The sequence below is a fragment of the Lontra canadensis genome, unplaced genomic scaffold (assembly GCF_010015895.1).
Source record: "Lontra canadensis isolate GAN:19392208 unplaced genomic scaffold, GSC_riverotter_1.0 scaffold20, whole genome shotgun sequence".
Taxonomy (NCBI): domain Eukaryota; kingdom Metazoa; phylum Chordata; class Mammalia; order Carnivora; family Mustelidae; genus Lontra; species Lontra canadensis.
Genome location: NW_022631014.1, coordinates 18,316,466 through 18,336,462, shown reverse-complemented (window position 1 = coordinate 18,336,462; position 19,997 = coordinate 18,316,466). Strand labels below are relative to the sequence as shown.

The following is a 19,997-nucleotide window of genomic DNA, read 5'->3' as shown; positions in this document are numbered from 1 at the left end:
TATATATAAAAATAAAAATTAAAAAAGAATTGAAAAAATAAGAAAATAAGTTGAAAAAAGCCTGAAAGACCAAAGAATAATTTAAAAACCTGCAAATGCTACATACTGTTTTCCCTAAGAGCTGAGGTTTCACAGTTCTCTATGATCGGTAAACTTGGTGCTAGCAGGTTGTTCCTGCTGGTTTGTTGAGGGAGAGGCCTGTTGCACTGATTGTCAATTGGTAGAGTTTAATTGGTAGAGTCTTTTGCCAAGAGACCAGGCGCAGTGTAAGAGGCTCCAGATTGCACTATGTGGCACTGTTTGCTCCCTGAAGACTTTGGACACTGATGTGGGGGATTCGGAGTCAATCGCTTTTGACCAGTTTCCCAACAGACTGGGTGTTCACCCAGCCCATGATAGAGTATTTTTATCTCAGGCACGTGACTGAATTTCATGTTGCTAAACTTACAGACTCCTATAGCTCAGACTCACAGTGTTCCTCTCAGAGGAGGGAATGATGTCTCCTTGTGCTTCTTCCTTTTTCTGGGCTCTTGATGGGAGAGTGGTCACGGCTTATGGAAACACCAAGAAGAAAGCCAGTGCCTAGACTCACTATTTTCAGCTAGCTTCCCCACTTTGATGCTTGGGAACTCTGCCTCACTCAGGCACCCCTTTTCTTCTTGTGACTCCAGGGATCCTGAGACTGCTCTGTCCCACATGGGATTCCACCCTGCTTTACCACCTGAGTACCATTAAGCCAGGAATGTCCCCCACTGTAGCACACTTCTAAAAGTTCCAATTTTGTGATCTGTTGATTCTAATACTTTGCGGTAGCCTTCTTAAGCTGTATCTCTCCGTGTGGCCATATCCTCCAGTTTATCACGGCAATTCAAGTCTCCGCACCTCCAACCTTCCAAAAAGTGGTTGCTTTTCTATTTGTAGAATTGCAGCATTTCTTTTCACAGATCTCTGATTGATTTTGCAGGTGTTCAGAATGATTTAATAATGATCTAGCTGAGGGGCGCCTGGGTGGCTCAGTGGGTTAAGCCTCTGCCTTCTGCTCAGGTCATGATCTCAGAGTTCTGGGATCTCAGAGTCCTGCATCGGGCTCTCTGCTGGGTTGGGACCCTGCTTCCTCCTCTCTCTCTCTGTGTACTCTCTCTCTCTCTCTGTGCCTACTTGTGATCTCTCTCTGTCAAATAAATAAAAAAAAATGATCTAGCTGGATTTCATGGATTGGAGGAATTTAGGGTTCTCTAATCCTTTGCCATCTTAACTCCTCCCCTCCTGGATGTTTTGAAAGTAAAGTTGGCATGATTTGATCATCTATTATTCAAATAGTCTTCAGTTGAAGCTGGATGCAATAATTGGACAAAGTTCTGGGCTGCCTTTCTTTGGGAAGAGGGGGAGTATATTTGTATGTAGGATAGTTACATTATGTTAGGAAGGTGTTTTGATATTACATGTCTGGAAAAAAGAATATATAGTGATATTGGGTGACTCAGGGGTGGACAGAGTGGATTATTATTGTTTTAGCCTGCTCATCATCCTTTCTCTCTTCTTATGACCACAGAACTTTTCTATTTGGAAACCAATCCCAGCTCAGCTTGTGGCTTTCAGGGTGAACATATGATCCAGGAATAGTCAATAGTTGCATGTCTGGATACAGCATTTGCTTAAGGAAAGGGATATGATAAGATCTGGGCCAGGGACATGCTTCCCTGGGAATTTTGCTAGAATTATTGGGAAAGAGTAATTTCCCCTCTTAGATCACAGATGTAATCTGTGACTTGCAGAATAATCTTTTGCCACTACATGGAGAGAGTCTGCTTGAGAATGGAGCTAATACAGAAGAAAGCAGAACCCGGAAGGAGAGACATAATATCCTGATGCATCATTTGAGCTCCTAGATCCAGGTAGGCCTGGATCCAACTGTATCTCTTGGCTTCCTGTTAAATGGATAAATATTTTTTTTTCTTTTCCCCATAAACTAATTTGGGTTGGATTTCTATCACTTACAACCAGGGCTAATAATATTCCATCAGTATGCACAGGTAAAACAAAGTATTTCTGTACTGACTGGTAAATAGCTGATGCCTTGGGTGATCCCTACCTTTTCCCTGGCTTTCCTGGCCTTCTTTTGGGACCTCCCTCTAGACTTCTCCTAGATGCAACAACTGAAGGGTTAGTACCTGGCACAATGGCAGGGGGAGGGAGGGCGGAGTTGCTGCCAGAAGCCTGCTTTAGCAATATGGTCAGTCCTGATTGGTGCCCTATGCCAGGCAGGTTGTTAAGTATTTTAATATCACCCATGATACTGTAAAAAGAATTTATAGAGGTACAAAATTTTGTTCCCATTATGATCATATCACTCCTCTATTTCCTGCTGTGCTTGGTTCACAATAGTTTGGTTACATTTGCTCAAACTCTTTATCCACTCGCACATTTCCTTCATCTTTTGCATTTGATATTCCTTTTCTCTAAAATTTCTTTTCTTATTACTCATTACAGGCAGTCCTCAGAGACATTGCATGTTTGGTTGCAGACCATCACAATGGAGTGAATATAGTAATAAAGTGAGTAAAATTAATTTTTTGGTTTCCCAGTGCATATAAACCTTATGTTTACACTATATGGTAGTCTAGTAAGTGTGCAATGGGATTATGTCTAAAAAGTGTACATATTTGGGTGCCTGGGTGGCTCAGTGGGTTAAAGCCTCTGCCTTTCTTCGGCTCAGGTCATGATCTTGGGGTCCTGGGATCGAGTCCTGCATCGGGCTCTCTGCTCAGCAGGGAGCCTGCTTCCTCCTCTCTTTCTCTCTGCCTGCCTCTCTGCCTACTTATGATCTGTCTGTCAAATAAATAAATAAATAAAAATCTTTTTTTAAAAAGTATATATTTTAATTAAAAATACTTTACTGCTAAAAAATGCTAACCATCATTCCAGCTTCCAGTGAGTCATCTTTTTGTTGATGGAGGCCTTGCCTCAATGTTGATGGCCACTGACTGATCAGGGTAGTGATTACCAAAGGCTGGGGTGACTGTGGTAATTTCTTAAAATAAAACAACAATGAAGTTTGCTACATTGATTGACTTCCTTTCATGAATGGTTTCTCTGTAGTATGAAATACTGTTTGATAGCATTTTACCCACAGTGGAACTTCTTTCAAAATGGGATCAGTGCTCTCAAACTTTGCTGCTGCTTTATCGACTAAATAAATATAATATTCTAAATCCTTTGTTGTCATTTCATAAATCTTCACAGCATCTTCACCAGAAGTATATTCCATCTTTATTTTAAAAGATTTATTTATTTATTTTAAAGAGAGAGAGAGAGAGAGAGTGCAAATGGGAGAGTGGGGGGAACCTTGACTCCCCAATGAGTGTAGGGCCTGATGGTGGGCTTGATCACACAACCCATGAGATCATGAGCTAAGCCAAAATCACAAGTCAGATGCTTAACCGAGCGAGACACCCAGGTGCCCCATTTTTTTTTTTTAAAGATTCATTTATTTATTTAAGAGAGAGAGAAAGAGAGACAGAGTTGTAGGAGTATATTTCATCTTAGGAAACCACTTTCTTTGCTCATCTATAAGAAACATCTTTTCATCCATTCCAGTTTTACCATGAGATTGCAGCAATTCAGTTTCATCTTCAGGCTCCACTTCTAATTCCAGTTCTCTTGTTATTTCTACCACATCTGCAAGTACAGCCTCCACTGAAGCCTTGAGCCCCTCAGTCATCCATAAGGGTTGGAATCAACTTCTTAAATTCCTGTTAATATTGGTGTTTTGATCTCCTCTTGTGAATCACAAATGCTCTTAATGGTATCTAGAATAGGTGAATCCTTTCCAGAAGGTTTTCAATTTACTTTGCCCACATCCACCACGGGAATCACTATCTATGGCAGCTATAATCTTATGAAATATATTTCTTAAATAATAAGACTTGAAAGTCAAAATTACTCCTTGATCCATGAGCTGCAGAATGGATGTTGTATTAGATATGAAGACAACATTAATCTCATTGTCCATCTCCATCAGAGCTCTTGGGTGACCAAGTGCATTGTCAGTGAGCAGTAATATTTTAAAAAGACAGTTTTAAGTAGGTCTCAGCAGTAGGTCTCAACAATGGGCTTAAGATATTCAGTAAACTGTGTTGTAAAAACATGTGCTCTCATTCAAGCTTGTTGTTCCATTTATAGCACATAGGCAGAGTAGATTGAGCTTTATTCTTAAGGGCCCTGGCATTTTTGGATTGGTAACTGAGCATTGGCTTCAACTTAAAATCACTGGCTGCATCAGCCCCTAAAGAGAGTCATCCTGTCCTTTGAAGTCAGGCACTGACTTCTCTCTCACCTTGGAAGTCCTAAGTGGCATCTTCTTCCATAGAAGACTGTTTCTTCTACATAGAAAATCTGTCGTTTAGTGTAGCCACCTTCATTAATGATCTTAACCAGATCTTCAGGAGAACTTGCTGCAGCTTCTACACCAGCAGAAGCTGCTTCACCTTGCACTTTGATGTTATGCAGATGGCTTCTTTCCTTAAACTTCACAAATCAACCTTTGCTAGCTTCAAACTGTTCTTCTGTGGTTTCCTCACCCTCTCAGCCTTCACAGAATTAAAGAGAGTTAGGGCCTTACTCTGTATGAGGCTTTGGCTTGATGGAATGTTGTGGCTGGTTTGATCTTCTGTCCAGACTCCTAAAACTTTCTCCATATCAGCAATAAGGCTGTTTTGCTCTCTTATCATTCCTGTGTTTACTGAAATAGCACTTTTTTTAAAAAAAGATTTTATCCATTCATTTGACAGACAGAGATCACAAGTAGGCAGAGAAGCAGGCAGAGAGAGAGAGGAGGAAGCAGGCTCCCGGCCAAGCAGAAAGCCGGATGCGGGGCTGGATCCCAGGATCCCGGGATCACGACCTGAGCCGAAGGCAGGTCATGATCCCGGGCGTCCCTGAAATAGCACTTTTAATATCCTTCAAGAACTTTTCCTTTGCTGTCACACTTGGCTGAAAGATCTGTGCAAGAAGCCTAGCTTTCAGCCCATCTTGGTTTTCAACATGCCTTCCTCACTAAGCTTAATAATCTTTAGCTTTTGACTCAAAGTGAGAGATGTGTGACTCTCTCTCCTTTTCATTTGAACGTTCAGAGGCCACTAAGCATTATTAATTGGCTTAATTTCAATATTGTTGTTTCAGGGAATAAGGAGGCCTGAGGAGTGGGAGAGAGGTGGGGGAAATGGCCAGTTGGTGGAGCAGACAGAACACACACAACATTTATTAGTTAAGTTTGTCGTCTTATATGGGCACAGTTTGTGGCACCTTGAAACAATTACAATAGTAGCATTGATGATCCTTGATGACATACCATTATAACAAATATAATAACAATGAGAAAGTTTAAAATGTTGTGAGAATTACCAAAATGTGACACTGAGGCATGAAGTGAGCAAATGCTATTGGGGAAATGGTGCCAATAGACTTGCTGGATATAGGGTTGTCAAAGAATTTCAACTTGTAAAAAAATGGTATTTGTGAAGTGCAATAAAGTGACACACAACAAACATGGTATGCTTCTATTGAACTCCTACTCCTCCTTTTATAATTCAGCTCTGATAATCCAAGCCCAAGATAGAATCACCATAATTCAGAGTAGCAGATAGTAACTACTTCTGTGAAAGGGAGGGGAATCTAAGCTAAGCCATTAATTTTTTAATTGTGATATATACACACAGAAAAGTACATTAGACATGTATGTTTATCTTCACATTTAGTTATAAATGCAACACTCATAAAGAGAACCACCTGCATGATGAATTAGAATGTTGCCGAAAACCCAGTCACAAATGCCTCTTTCCCCCTGGTGGGAATCTCTACCCTAATTTTTATGTGGTAATCTGTTTTTCAAGTCATTCCTAAACAATATATTTGCTTTTGCCTGTTTTTGAACCCCTTTTAATACATAATATATGTAGTTTTACATCTGGCTTCTTTCACTCAATATTGTGCTTCTAAGATTCATCTGTAGCTATCTCTCAACCATTTTCATTACTGCATAAAATTACATTTGTGAAAACATATAACATATTGACTTATTCTATTGCTGGTGAACATTAGGTTCTGTCTAATTTGTGTCCATTATGAACAATGTTGATAAGAGGTTTTCTTGTACATGTCTCCTAGAGTACGTGTGCATAGATTTCTCTAGGTTTCTACTTAGAGTGGAAAACCTGAGTCATAGGTATATGTATCTTCAAGTCTTCTAGTAAAGTGTTTCTCAGGATGATTGTGACAATTTAATTACTTTCCAGTGGTGCAGTTCTTGTTGCTCAACATCTTTGCCAACAGTTGTTATTTGTTAGACTCCAAAAGCTTTGCAGATCTGATAGATGTGTAGTGGTATTTCACTATGGTTTTCATTTGAATTTCTCTGATTACTAATTAAGTTGTACACCTTCACGTTTCTTGGTTATTCAGGTTTCTTCTTTTGTGAAGAGACCATTTTGCCATTTTTTTTTGCCATTTTTCTACTGTGTTGTGTATTGATTTGTAGAAATTAATAAAAGTCTCCTTTGAATATTACACTTTTGCTGGGTCTAAACATTTTAAATATTTTTCCACTGTAAAGTTTGCTTTTTCACCTTTTAATGATCTATTTTAATGAACTGATGTTCTAAATTTTAATGTTTAAATTTATCAGTCTTTTCCTTATTCCATATCATGTAGATATTTTCCTGTATTATCTTCTAAAAGCTTCATAGATTTGCCTTTCACATTTATGTACACTTGAATTTGATTTTTCAAGTACAGTTTTTGGTAGGGATCCAATTTTGTTTTATTTCTTGTGAAAACACTATTGTCCTATTACCATTTGTAGGAAGGTCATCTTTTCCTCACTGCTATGTTATGCCATCTTTGTCATATACTAAGTGTCCGTATATGCTTTGGTCTGTTTCCTTTTGTTATTGATTCTCAGCTAAATCAGATTATGGTCAGAAAACACACCATATGCTTTTAATTTCTTGAAAACTTTAAAAATCTTATTCTATGTCAAGTTATAATAACTATTTTTTAAATTATCCCTAAGAACTTGAAAAAAAACCCCATGTATTTTGCAGCTATGTATTTTGCAGCTATGTGTTTAATATTTACATGGTATATCTTTTCCCCTCTTTTTACCTTTTTGATAATCTTAGGTTTTAGTGGTGTCTTTCTTTCTTTCTTTTTTTTTGTGTGGTGTCTTTCTATAAACATTATTTATTAGAATTTTAAAATTCTGTCTTATAATCTTTGCTGATTTTTGAAGCACATAGTCCTTTTATATTTAATACAATTCTTGATATATTTGTGTTCAAATATACTACATTTCTTTGTCTTTTGAACTCATTCCTCTTGCTCTTTATTTCTCTTTTATCTTCTTTATTATCTTACTTTTTTGATTATCTAATTATTTATTAGTATATTTCCCCCATCCTAGTTTGGAATATATTCTGTTTCTGTTCTGCTTGTGGCAATCCTAGTAATTAATTCATGAATTCTTAACTTATCAAAGTCTAATAATAATGCAAACTTTTATTTTCCTTTTGAATAAAAGTAAAGCTTTAGAGGCCTTACTCAATTCGCATCTTCCCAACTTACATATTATTGTAGTCTAGTATTTATCTATCATTTTCATTGTTTTCAATTGGAGGGGTGGTTCAAAAAACTTAGCTTGTAACTGCTGGAAATCATGGGATTAAAATTTTTTTTTCAAAAATTAATCTCAGCCTATGTTCAGCTCCAGACTGAGGATGTGTCTAATTGTTGCATCCCCAATGCTTAAGGAAGTGACTTCGCCTAAGGCAAATGCTCTAGCAGAGTGACTTCTGCTGACATCTTCCCATATGTGTTGGCTGAATGTTCCTGAATGCTCTTGGCCATCTATATCTGTGTGTTACACAGTTTAGTGGATTAAAAAGTCAGGGTAGGGGTGTCTGGGTGGCTCAGTCAGTTAAGTGTCTGCCTTCTGCTCAGGTCATGATCTCAGGGTCCTGGGATTGAGCACTGAGGGAGACTGTTCCTCCCTCTGCCTGCCACGCTCCCTGCTTATGTTCTTTCTTTTGCTTTCTGTCAAATAAATAAATAAAATCTTTTTTTTTTTTTTTTTAAAGTCAGGATAGTGTTTATGGTAGAGACATTTTAAGGATCCTGTGGGTTCCGGATATTTATACAGTCAACACCACTGTTCTGTCTCTTGTTTCCCTTCAGCATTTTGATATACTTACATAATCTGGATCAGAGAGATTCCAGTGCCATCTCCTATGGGTGATGCTGAGAAGCTAGCTCTGACTCTCCATCTGCCCTGGATCTCTGAGATTTGCTCCTATCTTGTAATTGGACCACCAGATGAACTTTGAAACTAGATCTCATGAAGTTTTCGAAGGCTAAGCTTGAATTTGCACCAAATAAATTTCTGAAAACTGTGCAATGCACTCTGTATATATTGTATCACTTTTCCAGTAGTTCCCATCATAATTTGGAATATGTGTCTGTATGGCATTAAATGTGGGGTGTGTTAGTTTGCTAGGGCTGCTGTAAAAAAGTACTACAAACTAGGTGGCTTTATATAACTGGAACGTGTTCTATCCCAGTTCTGGAGGCCAGAGTCTGAAATCAAGATATTGATAGGGCTGTGCTATCTCTGAAGGTTCCTGAGAAGAATCCTTCCTTGCCCTTTTCTAGTTTTGGTACTTGCCAGCAATACTTCGCATTCCTTGGCTTACAACCACATCACTCCAATTTCTGCCTCTGTCTTCACAAAGCTGCCTTCTCACTGTGTGTGTGTGTTTTCACATGGCATTCTTCTCCGTGTGTGTTTATGTCCAAATTTCCCTCATGTTTTAAAGACATTCATCATTGGATTAAGGCCCACTTAAATCCAGTATGACTGTGTTTTAATTTGACTCATCTGCACTCTATTTCCAAATAAGACCACATTTGCAGGTACCATGAGTTAGAACTTCAACATATCTTTTCTTTGGCAGAGGGAGTGTGTGTGCACAATTCAACTTACAGCCTGGGGCAAAAAATGTATCAAGAATATCTTCGAGAATAATATCGTCTACTTAATAGAACTAGTCTGATGATTGGGTACATTTAATTCTTCCACATAACATAAAAATAAGCCAGTCTCCAAGCTCTCTGTCTATCTAGCTGTCTTGGATGGCATTTTCATTTACTGCATGGGATTTAGATGTTGAAGAAACTGCACAGTCAGTATCTGTTCTCCCTTGTTCGGTGGAACCAGTGAGGAAGAGCCATTTTGTTGAACTCATCCTTAAGGTGCAAACTGTACATCTGGAGAACATCTGATTTGTACAAAGACAACCCAGCCCTCAGATATTCCATCATTGCCTTACTAACCTACATCTGTGGGTACTGACCAACCCCACAAACATCTTGACAGCCTCCTCAGCCTCTGATGGGCTAACAGTGACAGAGAAAGGAAATCAAGACTTCAGAAAATCTGTACCAATGAGGCATGTATGGTGGACTAGTCTCTAGGCTTTGTAATTATATAAATGGGAGCTCTTATGAAGTGACCAAATGTCAGTCAAATTGACCTGATCCTTGTCATTGTGGCAGGAAATGTCCCAAAGGCTAATACAAGATCATGGCTGTCATTATGATCCTTTATATCCTACGTTGTCACAAAACTCCTTGCTCTCCTTCATCTTAAGACCCACCACATTCTTTGGTCTGAATATTCTTTTCTGACAACAAATTCTCCACCTGCTGAATAAATCCAAGTAATCATATGGGGCTTAGTTTCCATTATCTCTTGTGCTTAGAGTGTGCTTGTCATATAATAGGTACTTAATAACATTTGTAGGATATATTTAAGAAAATAGTGACTATACCTTTTATCTTTCAGACCATCTTTTTCAAAATGTCCCTTTTCTTTTGATTATACTAATTATGGAATCGTGGCCCAAGGGGAATGTGAAAACCTTCCTTATTAAGGTCTGACTATGGGATGTGAAACAGGTTCTGGAATGTATCCAAAGCTACCACTTTAGCTACACAAAAGAAAAGTCTGGCCATTATAACTTCAGGAGAGAGTGTTTTCCTTATCTAAATTGGTGCAAAGCACCACTGAGTTTTACAAAAAGAAATGCAAGGGCCATAGAGAGTGTCCACTTTGTCTCCCACCTCCTACCACTTTTACAAGTGGGGAAACAGGTTCAGAGAGGAAAGAATGTGGTTCAGGTAGCATGGTGTTGGTGGAATACTTAGGATTAGAACAAACTTTCAGGACAGTGCTCCTTCCTGCTCCACCCAGATTCAAGCTCAAACTGCAAAATAATAATAGGAACACTGAAAATGAAGAAGTGATTTATGACACGTCAGTATTACATTAGATTTTAAAATGGTGCTTTAAGATGTAACATTGGTCCTGATATACCTTTAAAAATATTAATTTTAATGGATATCTCAAAGGCCTTTCATGACATAGACCACAGGTATTACCTTGGGCAGGAGCAATTGTCTGGCAGCTGTCAACATGCAGTCATGCAAAATCCTAAATAACATTGTCATTCTCAGTGTGGTGTTTCACAGAGGAATAACCTGGACCTTCAGTAACATCCTTGCCATATATCTTTGGTAGTTCTGGTCCTGAGAAGTTTATCACAGTAAATGTAAGCTCTGGGCACAATTAAAATAAAAGGACCAGGGACATTTTCTGGAAAGCAAGAGAATACATCATCTGATACTGAAATTCAAAAGGATTGTCACAGTGGAGATGTTCTTGGCTTCTGACTCCTGTTGGTTTTGAGGGCTTCTCCAAAGGTGGGCACCAAATGCATTCTCTGCCCAGTTCTGACACTGTGACTGGTGGCATGCATTGGTGAGGTGGTAACTGAGTGCCACCTTTAGTGGGAAAGAGTTTTCACAGAGCAGAAGGTCACACCAGAACTGGTTAAGTCCATGCTGTAGTGTCCTCACTAGGGCCCAGGGGCAGTTACTTTCTTACTGGTAGCTTCCTCTTCATTCTGCATTGAGCTAGATGTGCTCATGTTGACTCGATCACTAAGGCCTCTAGTGACACTATCATAGGATGGTGGGAAAGATGTGGTAGATGCAGTTTCAGATTTGTCTGGGAGTGTGCAATTTTCATTTGCCATGAATACAGCAAAGGCTTCATCTGGGGGAGACATAGCCTCCTCCTCAGCCCTTGGCACACCTCGGGGGTTGGAGATTGTCATGGAGCGGTGTAACACATAGCTCCGATAGGCCTTTTGAATGACAGTAGCTGAAATGTCTTCCTGCTTCCATCGGAGGGTGGTTGCTATTGGTTCATAGGATGTTTTTGAAACATTAGTTGCCATAAACTTCTCTTCAATATTTGCCTTCAGAGAATCCAACTCCCCAGATTCTCCCAGAACATTCTTAGTGAAGGCAAAAAGAATGTCCAAACAGTGAATCTTATCTCCAGGGACCAAGGGTAGGTCCATCTGGATTAATATACTCTGATTGGGTTTTGGGATTCGCAGGGGGCCTGAAAGAGTGTCTGCAAAGTCTGAGAGGGCAGAAAAGGTAATAAATTGAGTGGCCTCTGGGTCGAACTTCTCCCAGGTCTCATAGAACATGTCAAAGTCATCCTCACTCAAAGGTTCACTGCTTTCCTGCGTGGCCACATTGAAGTTCTCCAGAATCACTGCAATGTACATGTTGACCACAATGAGGAAGGAGATGATGATGTATGTGGTAAAGAAGAGGATGCCCACGGCTGGGTTCCCACAGTTGCCCCGGGAGCCATTGCTGTTGGGCAGATTGGGGTCACAGTAAGGGGGTCCTGTGTTGAGGATAGGGCTGAGGAGGCCATCCCAGCCAGCTGATGTGGTGATCTGGAAGAGGCACAGCATGCTGTTGGCGAAGGTCTGGAAGTTGAACATGTCATCGATGCCAGCCTCCCAACTTACATGGGGGAAGCTGGCCATGCCGAAGATGGAGTAGATGAACATGACAAGGAAGAGCAGCAGCCCTATGTTAAAGAGGGCAGGCAGGGACATCATAAGGGCAAAGAGCAGTGTGCGGATTCCCTTGGCTGCTCGTATCAGCCTGAGGATGCGACCAATTCGGGCCAAGCGGATGACTCGGAAGAGTGTTGGGGAGAAGTAATTTTCAAGTGACGTAAGAATTGCAGAAAATACCAGGCCTTTAGAAGAGAGGGAAATGATCTAATTAGTACTTGCAAGCTTGAGCCCTGACAAAGCTGGCTGCAATCATACTCTCCAATCTCTGCTCTGTATGGATCCCCATGTGAGCATCTATATTCAAGGACTCTGGGCCTTCTGAGCCTTGCATGGTGGCTGGCATAAAGTGGGGGCTCAGTATGTGCTCATTGCATAAGTTTTTTCTCTCTCAAATAAGTCCCATGCTTCCCACCATGTTCTTATCTTTCTTTCCCTCCACCCAGAATGTTTTCTTCTCAGTCTATGGTCAAAGCCCTGCCTTCTGCAGCCTAGTTTAATTGGAAGTGACTACACCATATTCTGCATGTATACAGCCCTTGTCTGCTTCTGTCTATGACACAGGCCCTACTCTTCCCTGAGAACTTAGCCTTGGGACATGACTTTTCCTCCACCTTTTCCTGGTCCTGTGCTCTGCAAAGGCCAGGATCCCCTGTGATTCATCTCCTCATCTCCTACTGTGAAGATTGACTCAGTTCCTGGCACATGGTCCTGTGAATAATTGTACAGAGCTTGGTGTTAATTATAAAGGGGTCTGAAGAGTTGGGCAACTTGCTGACAGCTAAAGTAGACTGGCTTTGAATGGCCAGCTGTCTGCATAATGGCTTTTATTTGTTTCTTTCATCTCCAGCTGTGTTTGAACTCTATGTTAGGGCCTGGAGATGGGCTTGTTTAGGGTCAGTTATGGTCCTCCCAACCCCCCAACTATGAACAAAGCTGGAAAGATGAAGAATGTATATGTCTCTCTATATGATATCTAACTTGAAGATTTGTTAAGCTTGATCTTGGGGCTGTGGATCCCTATAAGGACCACGAAAGATTAGGTGGAGTTAGGTCAGACAGGATGCAAAACCTCTCAGGACAAATGGTGAGGAGCGTGGTGGCAAACTCTCTCTCCTTGCCAGAGTTCCCTTGACCCTCTTCCCCTACTTGCCTTTTATCATATGAATATGGATGATCATAGTATTGTGTTGGAAAGAGGAAGGAAATGGGAAGAGATTTGGGAAGTAATTATAATATTGTATTATTAAAAACTTTATGAAAGCCCCTCTCTTAAAGCAAATTTAATTAGGATGTATATGTCTATATAATCTACTAAGATTCTGCCAGCCAATGAGTCTACATAATACCTTAAGGGAGTATGAGTCTTCATACTTGTAATAAATTGTTACTCAATACGTGTCTTGCTAGTGGGAAAGGTGAAAGGGAGAGAGGGAGGGCAGAAGGATTAAGAGGTGGGCTCTTTCACTTGTTTTCCAGCGGTCTCTATGACTGATTTCTAACCAGTGGATTGTGTTGCTGTGTAGGTCATTGGAACTGGTAGTTAAGATGTCCCCATCATAGAATGGAGTACTCTGAGTGTATTTTATTTCTATAGTGTTGATATGGAAGTCACATAAGCAGGCTCTTTTCTCTATTATAAAGTCAAAATGATCTTTAGAGTTTCTCAGTTTGGAAAGCAAACACACAAAACAAACCTCCCACAAAAAACAGCAGCAACAGGAAAACAAAACAAAACAGAAAACAAAAATAAATGTAAACTTCCCAAACAAACAGTCCAAGGCTGTATTTCAGCACAAGGGAGGGGAGATTGATTAAGTTCTGCCAAGTTGTATTTAGATGCTGTTAGCTCTTGATGGTAAATCAATGGAAAATTAAATCTCTAGCTATGTTTTGACATGAAAAGTAAGCAGGTCATGATATAATAGGTCAGGATATATTTATAATGCCAAGTAAATCCAGTGCACTGGGATTAGGCCTTTGTAGGGCCAGACTTTGCCTAAACCACAAGAGGGCTAAGGACATTCTTTTGGTTGTTGGTAGAAGGCAGCTAATTCATTAGAAGAACATTAGCTAGGTCTAAATTCAGCTCTCTCCTTTACAAACTATATGACCTTACATAACTTTCTTAATCTGTAAGGCTCAATTTTAAAATGTATAAAATGAGGATAATGACATTCCTTCAGAGAGCTGTTGTGAAGACCCAAGGAACCCAGTCTGGTCCTCAGAAGTCAGCAAGCTCTCAATTGTGGTGGCTCCATTCTAAAGTCCTCAGTCTGGTCCTCAGAAGTCAGCAAGCTCTCAATTGTGGTGGCTCCATGCTAAAGTCTTTAGCATCTGACTTAATGAGTTTTCTCTGAATGCCCATTGGCCCCCCCAATACCGGGTCTATTCAAAACCCAGACTAGGCTCTAAGAGCACTGACCTCTTGGCATTGATTCTTTGACTTGTCTAACACTCACATTCCCTAAGTAGATAGTTATATACAGATTTAATTGCAGATTCTTGACTTAAGAATCTCCTTTGAATACTCTTAGTTTTTGCTCACTCTTCTGGCAACCACCTCCTTTTCCAGAAAGCATTTAATGACTCACCTCAAATCATACCACCCATTCTCCTCTTTGAAGACCATCAAGATAAGGCCCACTGGAAATTCCATCATATATCATCTGGAGGAGTGATTGTCCCTATCAGCCCCAAAGTTCAGGCAATGGGCTATGCACACAGTAGGTGCCTAAAAACACTTTGTGACAGCATGGAGAAGGCCAATGGAAACTCTCCATTTCACAGAGAGGATAGGGACATTTTAAATCTGCTGCTCTTGGAAAACAGCAAATACTGGGCTCCTCTAACATATAATGTATATTGAAAAAGTTTGTTGGTTGTCCTCTTGGTTTTGAAAAAAAAAAAAAACAAAAAAACAAAAAACAGCCCAAACAACCCCAAGCAGAGTTTGGGTTTCCCCACCACCTGTAAGCCCACTTACTCCCAATGGAGAGGACCACGACAATGAAGTCAAACACATTCCAGCCATTGGTGAAGTAGTAATGCCGCAAGGCAAACATCTTCATGACACACTCGCCCGTGAAGACAGCCACAAAGAACTGATTGATTTTGTTAAGGATTTTTGTCTTTTCTTCACTCTGCTCATCAGTCTCCACCATCATGGTGATCATGTTGAGGCAGATGAGGACCATGATGACAATGTCGAAAGCTTGTCTGGTCACAATGTCAAAGACAAAGCCCTGGTACTTGTTCTGGGAAAACAAGAGATGGTCCATCAGGGCCTTTCTGGCCAGTATACAAGGGGCATCTGGAGAGGCTGCATTCTCCATAGAAGGCTTTCTGAAACCTGTCTCTTATCTTCCTCACTCCACATCCAAACAGAAGCCAAGTCCTGTCCTTGCGCCTTCCAAAATCTTATTCTTAGTTGATTCTACTTCAATGCTTCAATTCAAGTCCTCATTGCCTTTCCCACCCCCTTGAAGTCACCAGGCACTTTTTCCTCATTGGCGGACCATTTGCAAGCTCTTCCCATCCCATCACTTGGCTATCTAAATTCCAATAGTCTTGAGTATCTATTTTTCTTAAGCCCCACTCCTTCCAGGGAGTTCTCCCTAATTTCCTAATCACATCGCACTACATTGCCCATTTCCTCTCTCCCACAGCCTTTGGTTAGACTTGAGTTCTAGCATTTCGTGTGCATTTTTCTTCTTCTCTACTAGAGAGTGGGCTCTTTGAGGATGGGACCATGTCTTATTTAACATTGTTGTCCCATAGTTCCTACATAGCATGAGTTCAAGAACTGCAAACCCAGTGGCTGCTCATTCTCCCCTACCCTAGGTATTCTAGGGCAGGAGGGTAGGCCTGGAGTCCTTCTTGTTTCCCACTATAACTTTCAGACCTTTGCTCCTCCTGCATCTTTGCAAAACCCTTCCTCCTTTGAAGCTTGTGTCATCTAGGTAGTTTACCTTCACCTCTTCTTCATTGCTGCCACTTACCAACCTCCTGATCCTCCGGCTTCATTACTGAGGAATGAGGCTTTTAGCCAGACTTTAATCAGACTCTTGGTTACTTACTTTTGGTTCCTTAGGTAAATCTCTAATGACCTAGCTCTTCCTAGTTTAAAGAAAAAAAAATCTTCCTGAACCTTACATCTCCCTCCAGCTACCACCTTACTTTCTCCCTACTACTCCCCCCACTTTCACAGCCGAATTCTTGAAGGCATTTTGTGTAATCACTGTTACCACTCATTCCTCAATTCACCCCCCACATGGCTTTTGTCCACATTCTGTTACTGAGATGGTTCTCGTTAAGATCACCAATGACCTCCAGAATGTAAGTACAAGGACACCTGTTTGGCATTGCTTGCCACACCTGCCACCTTGAAACTCTCCTTTCTTAGTCTCCAGCATGCCATACTTCCTTGGTTCTTTTCTTGTCTTTCTATCTATTCTTTTTTGAGTCTTCTTTATGCAACCCTTAGATGTTGGAGCACCTCAAGGCTCAGTCCTATGCACCCTTTGCTCTTCATTCCATTCTTTCTCTCTTAGGAATCTCTCCAACCTGTGAATTGGTATCTGTGTGATTTTTGCTAATTTTATTTCTATGTCACAGGACTATAGTCTCTTTGAGGGGAGGAATTTTGTATGTGTTACTCACTGCTCTATCCTCAGTGTCTACAGAGTACCTGGCATGAAATGGATGTTCAATAAATAGATGAATGAATGGATGACAGAATGGACAGCTCTGAATTACCCACACCTCATATAAAATTAGAAGACCACTCTATTGTATACAACAGGCACTTACTGAATGTATACTATGTGCTGGGCTCTGCATGAGTGGAGGCAGAGAGGACCCTGTCATGTGTCTCATCAGGGAGCTCACAGGAGCTGCAAAGCAGACATGGGCAGAAGGGCTGAGACAGAGGCTGGGTCTCGCTTTATTCTTCCTGGTGAGGAGAGGTTGTTACACTGTGGGGTTAGAGCAAAGAATCAGACACAGGTAGGCCTAGATCTGGGGATAACTGATGGCCCATGTCTTTTCCAGAGTAGAAGGGGGATTGAAGAGCCACTAATAACTTCAATTTCATCACTGAAAATGGTGAAAAAATAAAGCCCTTTCATGACCACACAACTTCTAATTAAACAGAGCAGGTGACAACATTACTAAGTTGCGGGCATTGAGATTATCCTGGATATTTGGTTGCTGGGGAATGGAGCAGCTTGCTGGCTGCTCTTGGCTTAACCTGTGAGTAGGGTTCACTCCTTTGCAACTCTCAGTGCTCTCAGAGATGTTGAAGTGGGTGACTGATGATGTGAGCCTATTATTTTCCTATATAGCGAAGTACGTGAAACCTGCTTTTAGTAATTTCTATAGCAGGGAATGTTATAGAATAAAACTTCCCAGTCTTGTGGAAGCTGTAGTCTTTGCTATGGATGAAGCATACAATTTAGAACTTGAGCTTTGCCAGTGGTGAGGTGGAGTGAGTGTGTGTGTGTGTCTGTGTGCGCGTGCGTGTATGTGTGTGTATCCCAAGTTGGTCCTGCTGTGAAATGGCACCCATGCTCCTGTGGGGCAGAACTCTTGTGTCACTGCTCTGTTTATCTGACCAGCTCAACCTGTTGGGGCTGCTAAGGGAAGAAGGTGAGTATTCTAGTACCAATAATCTAGTGAAAAGAGAGCTGGATCTGGGAGGGTGAATCTTAGGTAAGAGTGGGAACTTCTCTTTTTGCTGGTGTTTCTTTCTTGGCTCTGGACTTTGAGGAAGGCAGATGATCAGGCTTATCTAACAGGGTGGTGGGTGCCAAGATGTGGCCTGCCATCTGGTTGCTGTCCAGGAGCAAGGATGGGCCGAGACTTGTGGGCCCTGGAGAGCAGCCATATGCAGTTGCTGCTTGGGCCCCTGATCTGCTAGTTTTTTCTTTGGGACCCCTAAGACTTCAAAGTCTTGTTTAAATGTTCCAGCCTTGCCTTGGCTATGATAGGGGAACAGAGGGAAAAAAGTGTTGGCTATGCTTGGAACAGAGTATTAAGGAGAGAGCCACGTTCCTCCACTAAAGCTAGGACAGTACTGATAGTTAATTAGTAATATAGTCCCTTCCCATCCAAAGGGATGATGACTCTCAGAAACACAGTTAGGCTGTGAGGTCTCACGTCCCTTATCCGTGTGGTGGGCCTCTTCCATTGTCAACCGTGGAGGGTCTTGGTTATGGTTTGATTAGGAGAAATGGTGACTGTCATGATTTTGCCAAGGTATGTCCATAGCACAGACTCCTTAGTGTCTGGTTCAAGTGTAGATTCAGCATCAGTCCAGCCACCAGTGAAGGCCAGCAGGGATTCATCTGCTTGTTTCTCTGTAAGTCACAGGATCTTTCTCCCCTGAATTGATGCTGATTGGCTGGGCTCAGCCACTTACCTACATCTTTTCATTCTGAGCCTGTTCCAGCTCATTGGACTGGCTGACTGAGGGGTACTCCCTGAGACTTAAGCTATCTTGATTTCATAGGGATTTGGAAGGAAACCTCTGCCTCTACAGAGGTCTGAACATCCTATCACCCTTCATTATAACACTTCTTATTGGAACTGAGCATACCAATACATTCATGACCACTGTTTCCAAGTAAAGTATATCCAAAGGTCATAGAATTTTCCCCCCTGCAAATGTTTTCTAGATTATGTGCTCATGAAGTTTTTAGCAATTTATATAAACCCCATACCTTGACTTAGAAATCTTAATGCCTTGGCCAACAGAATATGTCTCCCTAATTCTAGGGAAAGGTCCTCTCCTTTGTTGCAGGTCTTTAGGCTTTGCCCTGGTAGTGGTGGTTGGGGGGGGGGTGCCAATGGCATAGTATCCTAGACACACCTGTAGTTCTCTTCACAGATACTGCATCTTATCCACAGAAAGGTTATGTAAGTGAACAAGATGTCAATTCCATTCTGATGGCTCAGAAACTCTTGGAAGAAGTTTCACTGTACATTCCCTACATAATAATACTCCCACTGATGAACCTGTTCATCTACTCTCAGCAGAGGCTAACTAGAGGTTTGACATTTTCCATCTTCTAGTGGAGGACTGAGAAGAACTTAGGTGATAATATGTATGGTTTGGGTGTTGTGTTTCATGGGGTAATAGAGGACATGTCTCTTAAGGTTTTTGTGAATAAAGAAATCAAAGTGGAGTATAGCTCTAAGTTTTGGTCAATCTTTAAACACAAGGATGGGATAACTTTTGGCTCCTATTGACCATGACCATGACCATGACTGGGGCCAGGATCCTACGGGCTTGGGTTTTTGGCCATTTCCTAACTATGTACTGTAGGCATGGGGTGGGATGTAGGGTAAGGCTGGAGATTCATTGCCACCTAGATCATGAAGCATAACCACAAAAACACTTCATCTCAGGGCTCTTACCATCTTTAGTATCATTTAGCCTAACCTGCTCCCAATCTTGTGATTGAACCCTAAACTGGTTGGGGAACTCAGTACTTCCTTAAATAGATCTATTTGGAGTATCTATGGGAGATATACTCTCTCCAGAAGACCAGAGTTCCTTCTTTAACACTTCTCATTCTTTGGGCCAAGGAACTCTCATTACATCATCCCCAAATTCAACCTAGTTTTCCCCCTTCACAGAGAGCACTGGCCAACCCCTACCCACCCACCATAGGCATAAGCTATTGGTTGGACTTCCAGACACATTCTTCTCTGGAGCTCACCAGGGGCCGTGGGATGGGCTTCTGGGGCTTCTTGGAGCCCAGCTTCTTCATGGCATTGTAGTACTTCTTTTGTTCCTCTGTCATGAAGATGTCCTGGCCCCCTAAGTACAGGAGAGGATAACAAACACCACTGTTATTAAAGTTACAGGAACTCCCAGGGATACCAAAATCAGAGCATGCTGGAGAAGAACAACATCTCCACATTCTTCCTTCTCTGCAGAAAGACAATGTCAAGGCCCGAATCAAGCAGTGACCTGCCTAGGTGCCACAATCGGTG

General features: G+C 41.3%; 1 protein-coding gene across 1 annotated transcript in view; it reads right to left on the bottom strand.

Annotated features, from left to right (window-relative positions):
* Positions 1-10,469: 10,469 nt before the first annotated feature.
* The window catches only part of SCN10A (sodium voltage-gated channel alpha subunit 10), a 95,810-nt gene continuing 86,282 nt past the window's right edge, over positions 10,470-19,997 (bottom strand). Inside the window, exons 25-27 of the mRNA XM_032861166.1 lie at positions 19,721-19,825; positions 14,983-15,253; positions 10,470-12,181 (exon numbers count right to left, since the gene is read on the bottom strand). Coding sequence (XP_032717057.1) covers positions 10,968-12,181; positions 14,983-15,253; positions 19,721-19,825 — 1,590 coding nt within the window. The 3' untranslated portion in view covers positions 10,470-10,967. The remainder of the gene's footprint in view (positions 12,182-14,982; positions 15,254-19,720; positions 19,826-19,997) is intronic.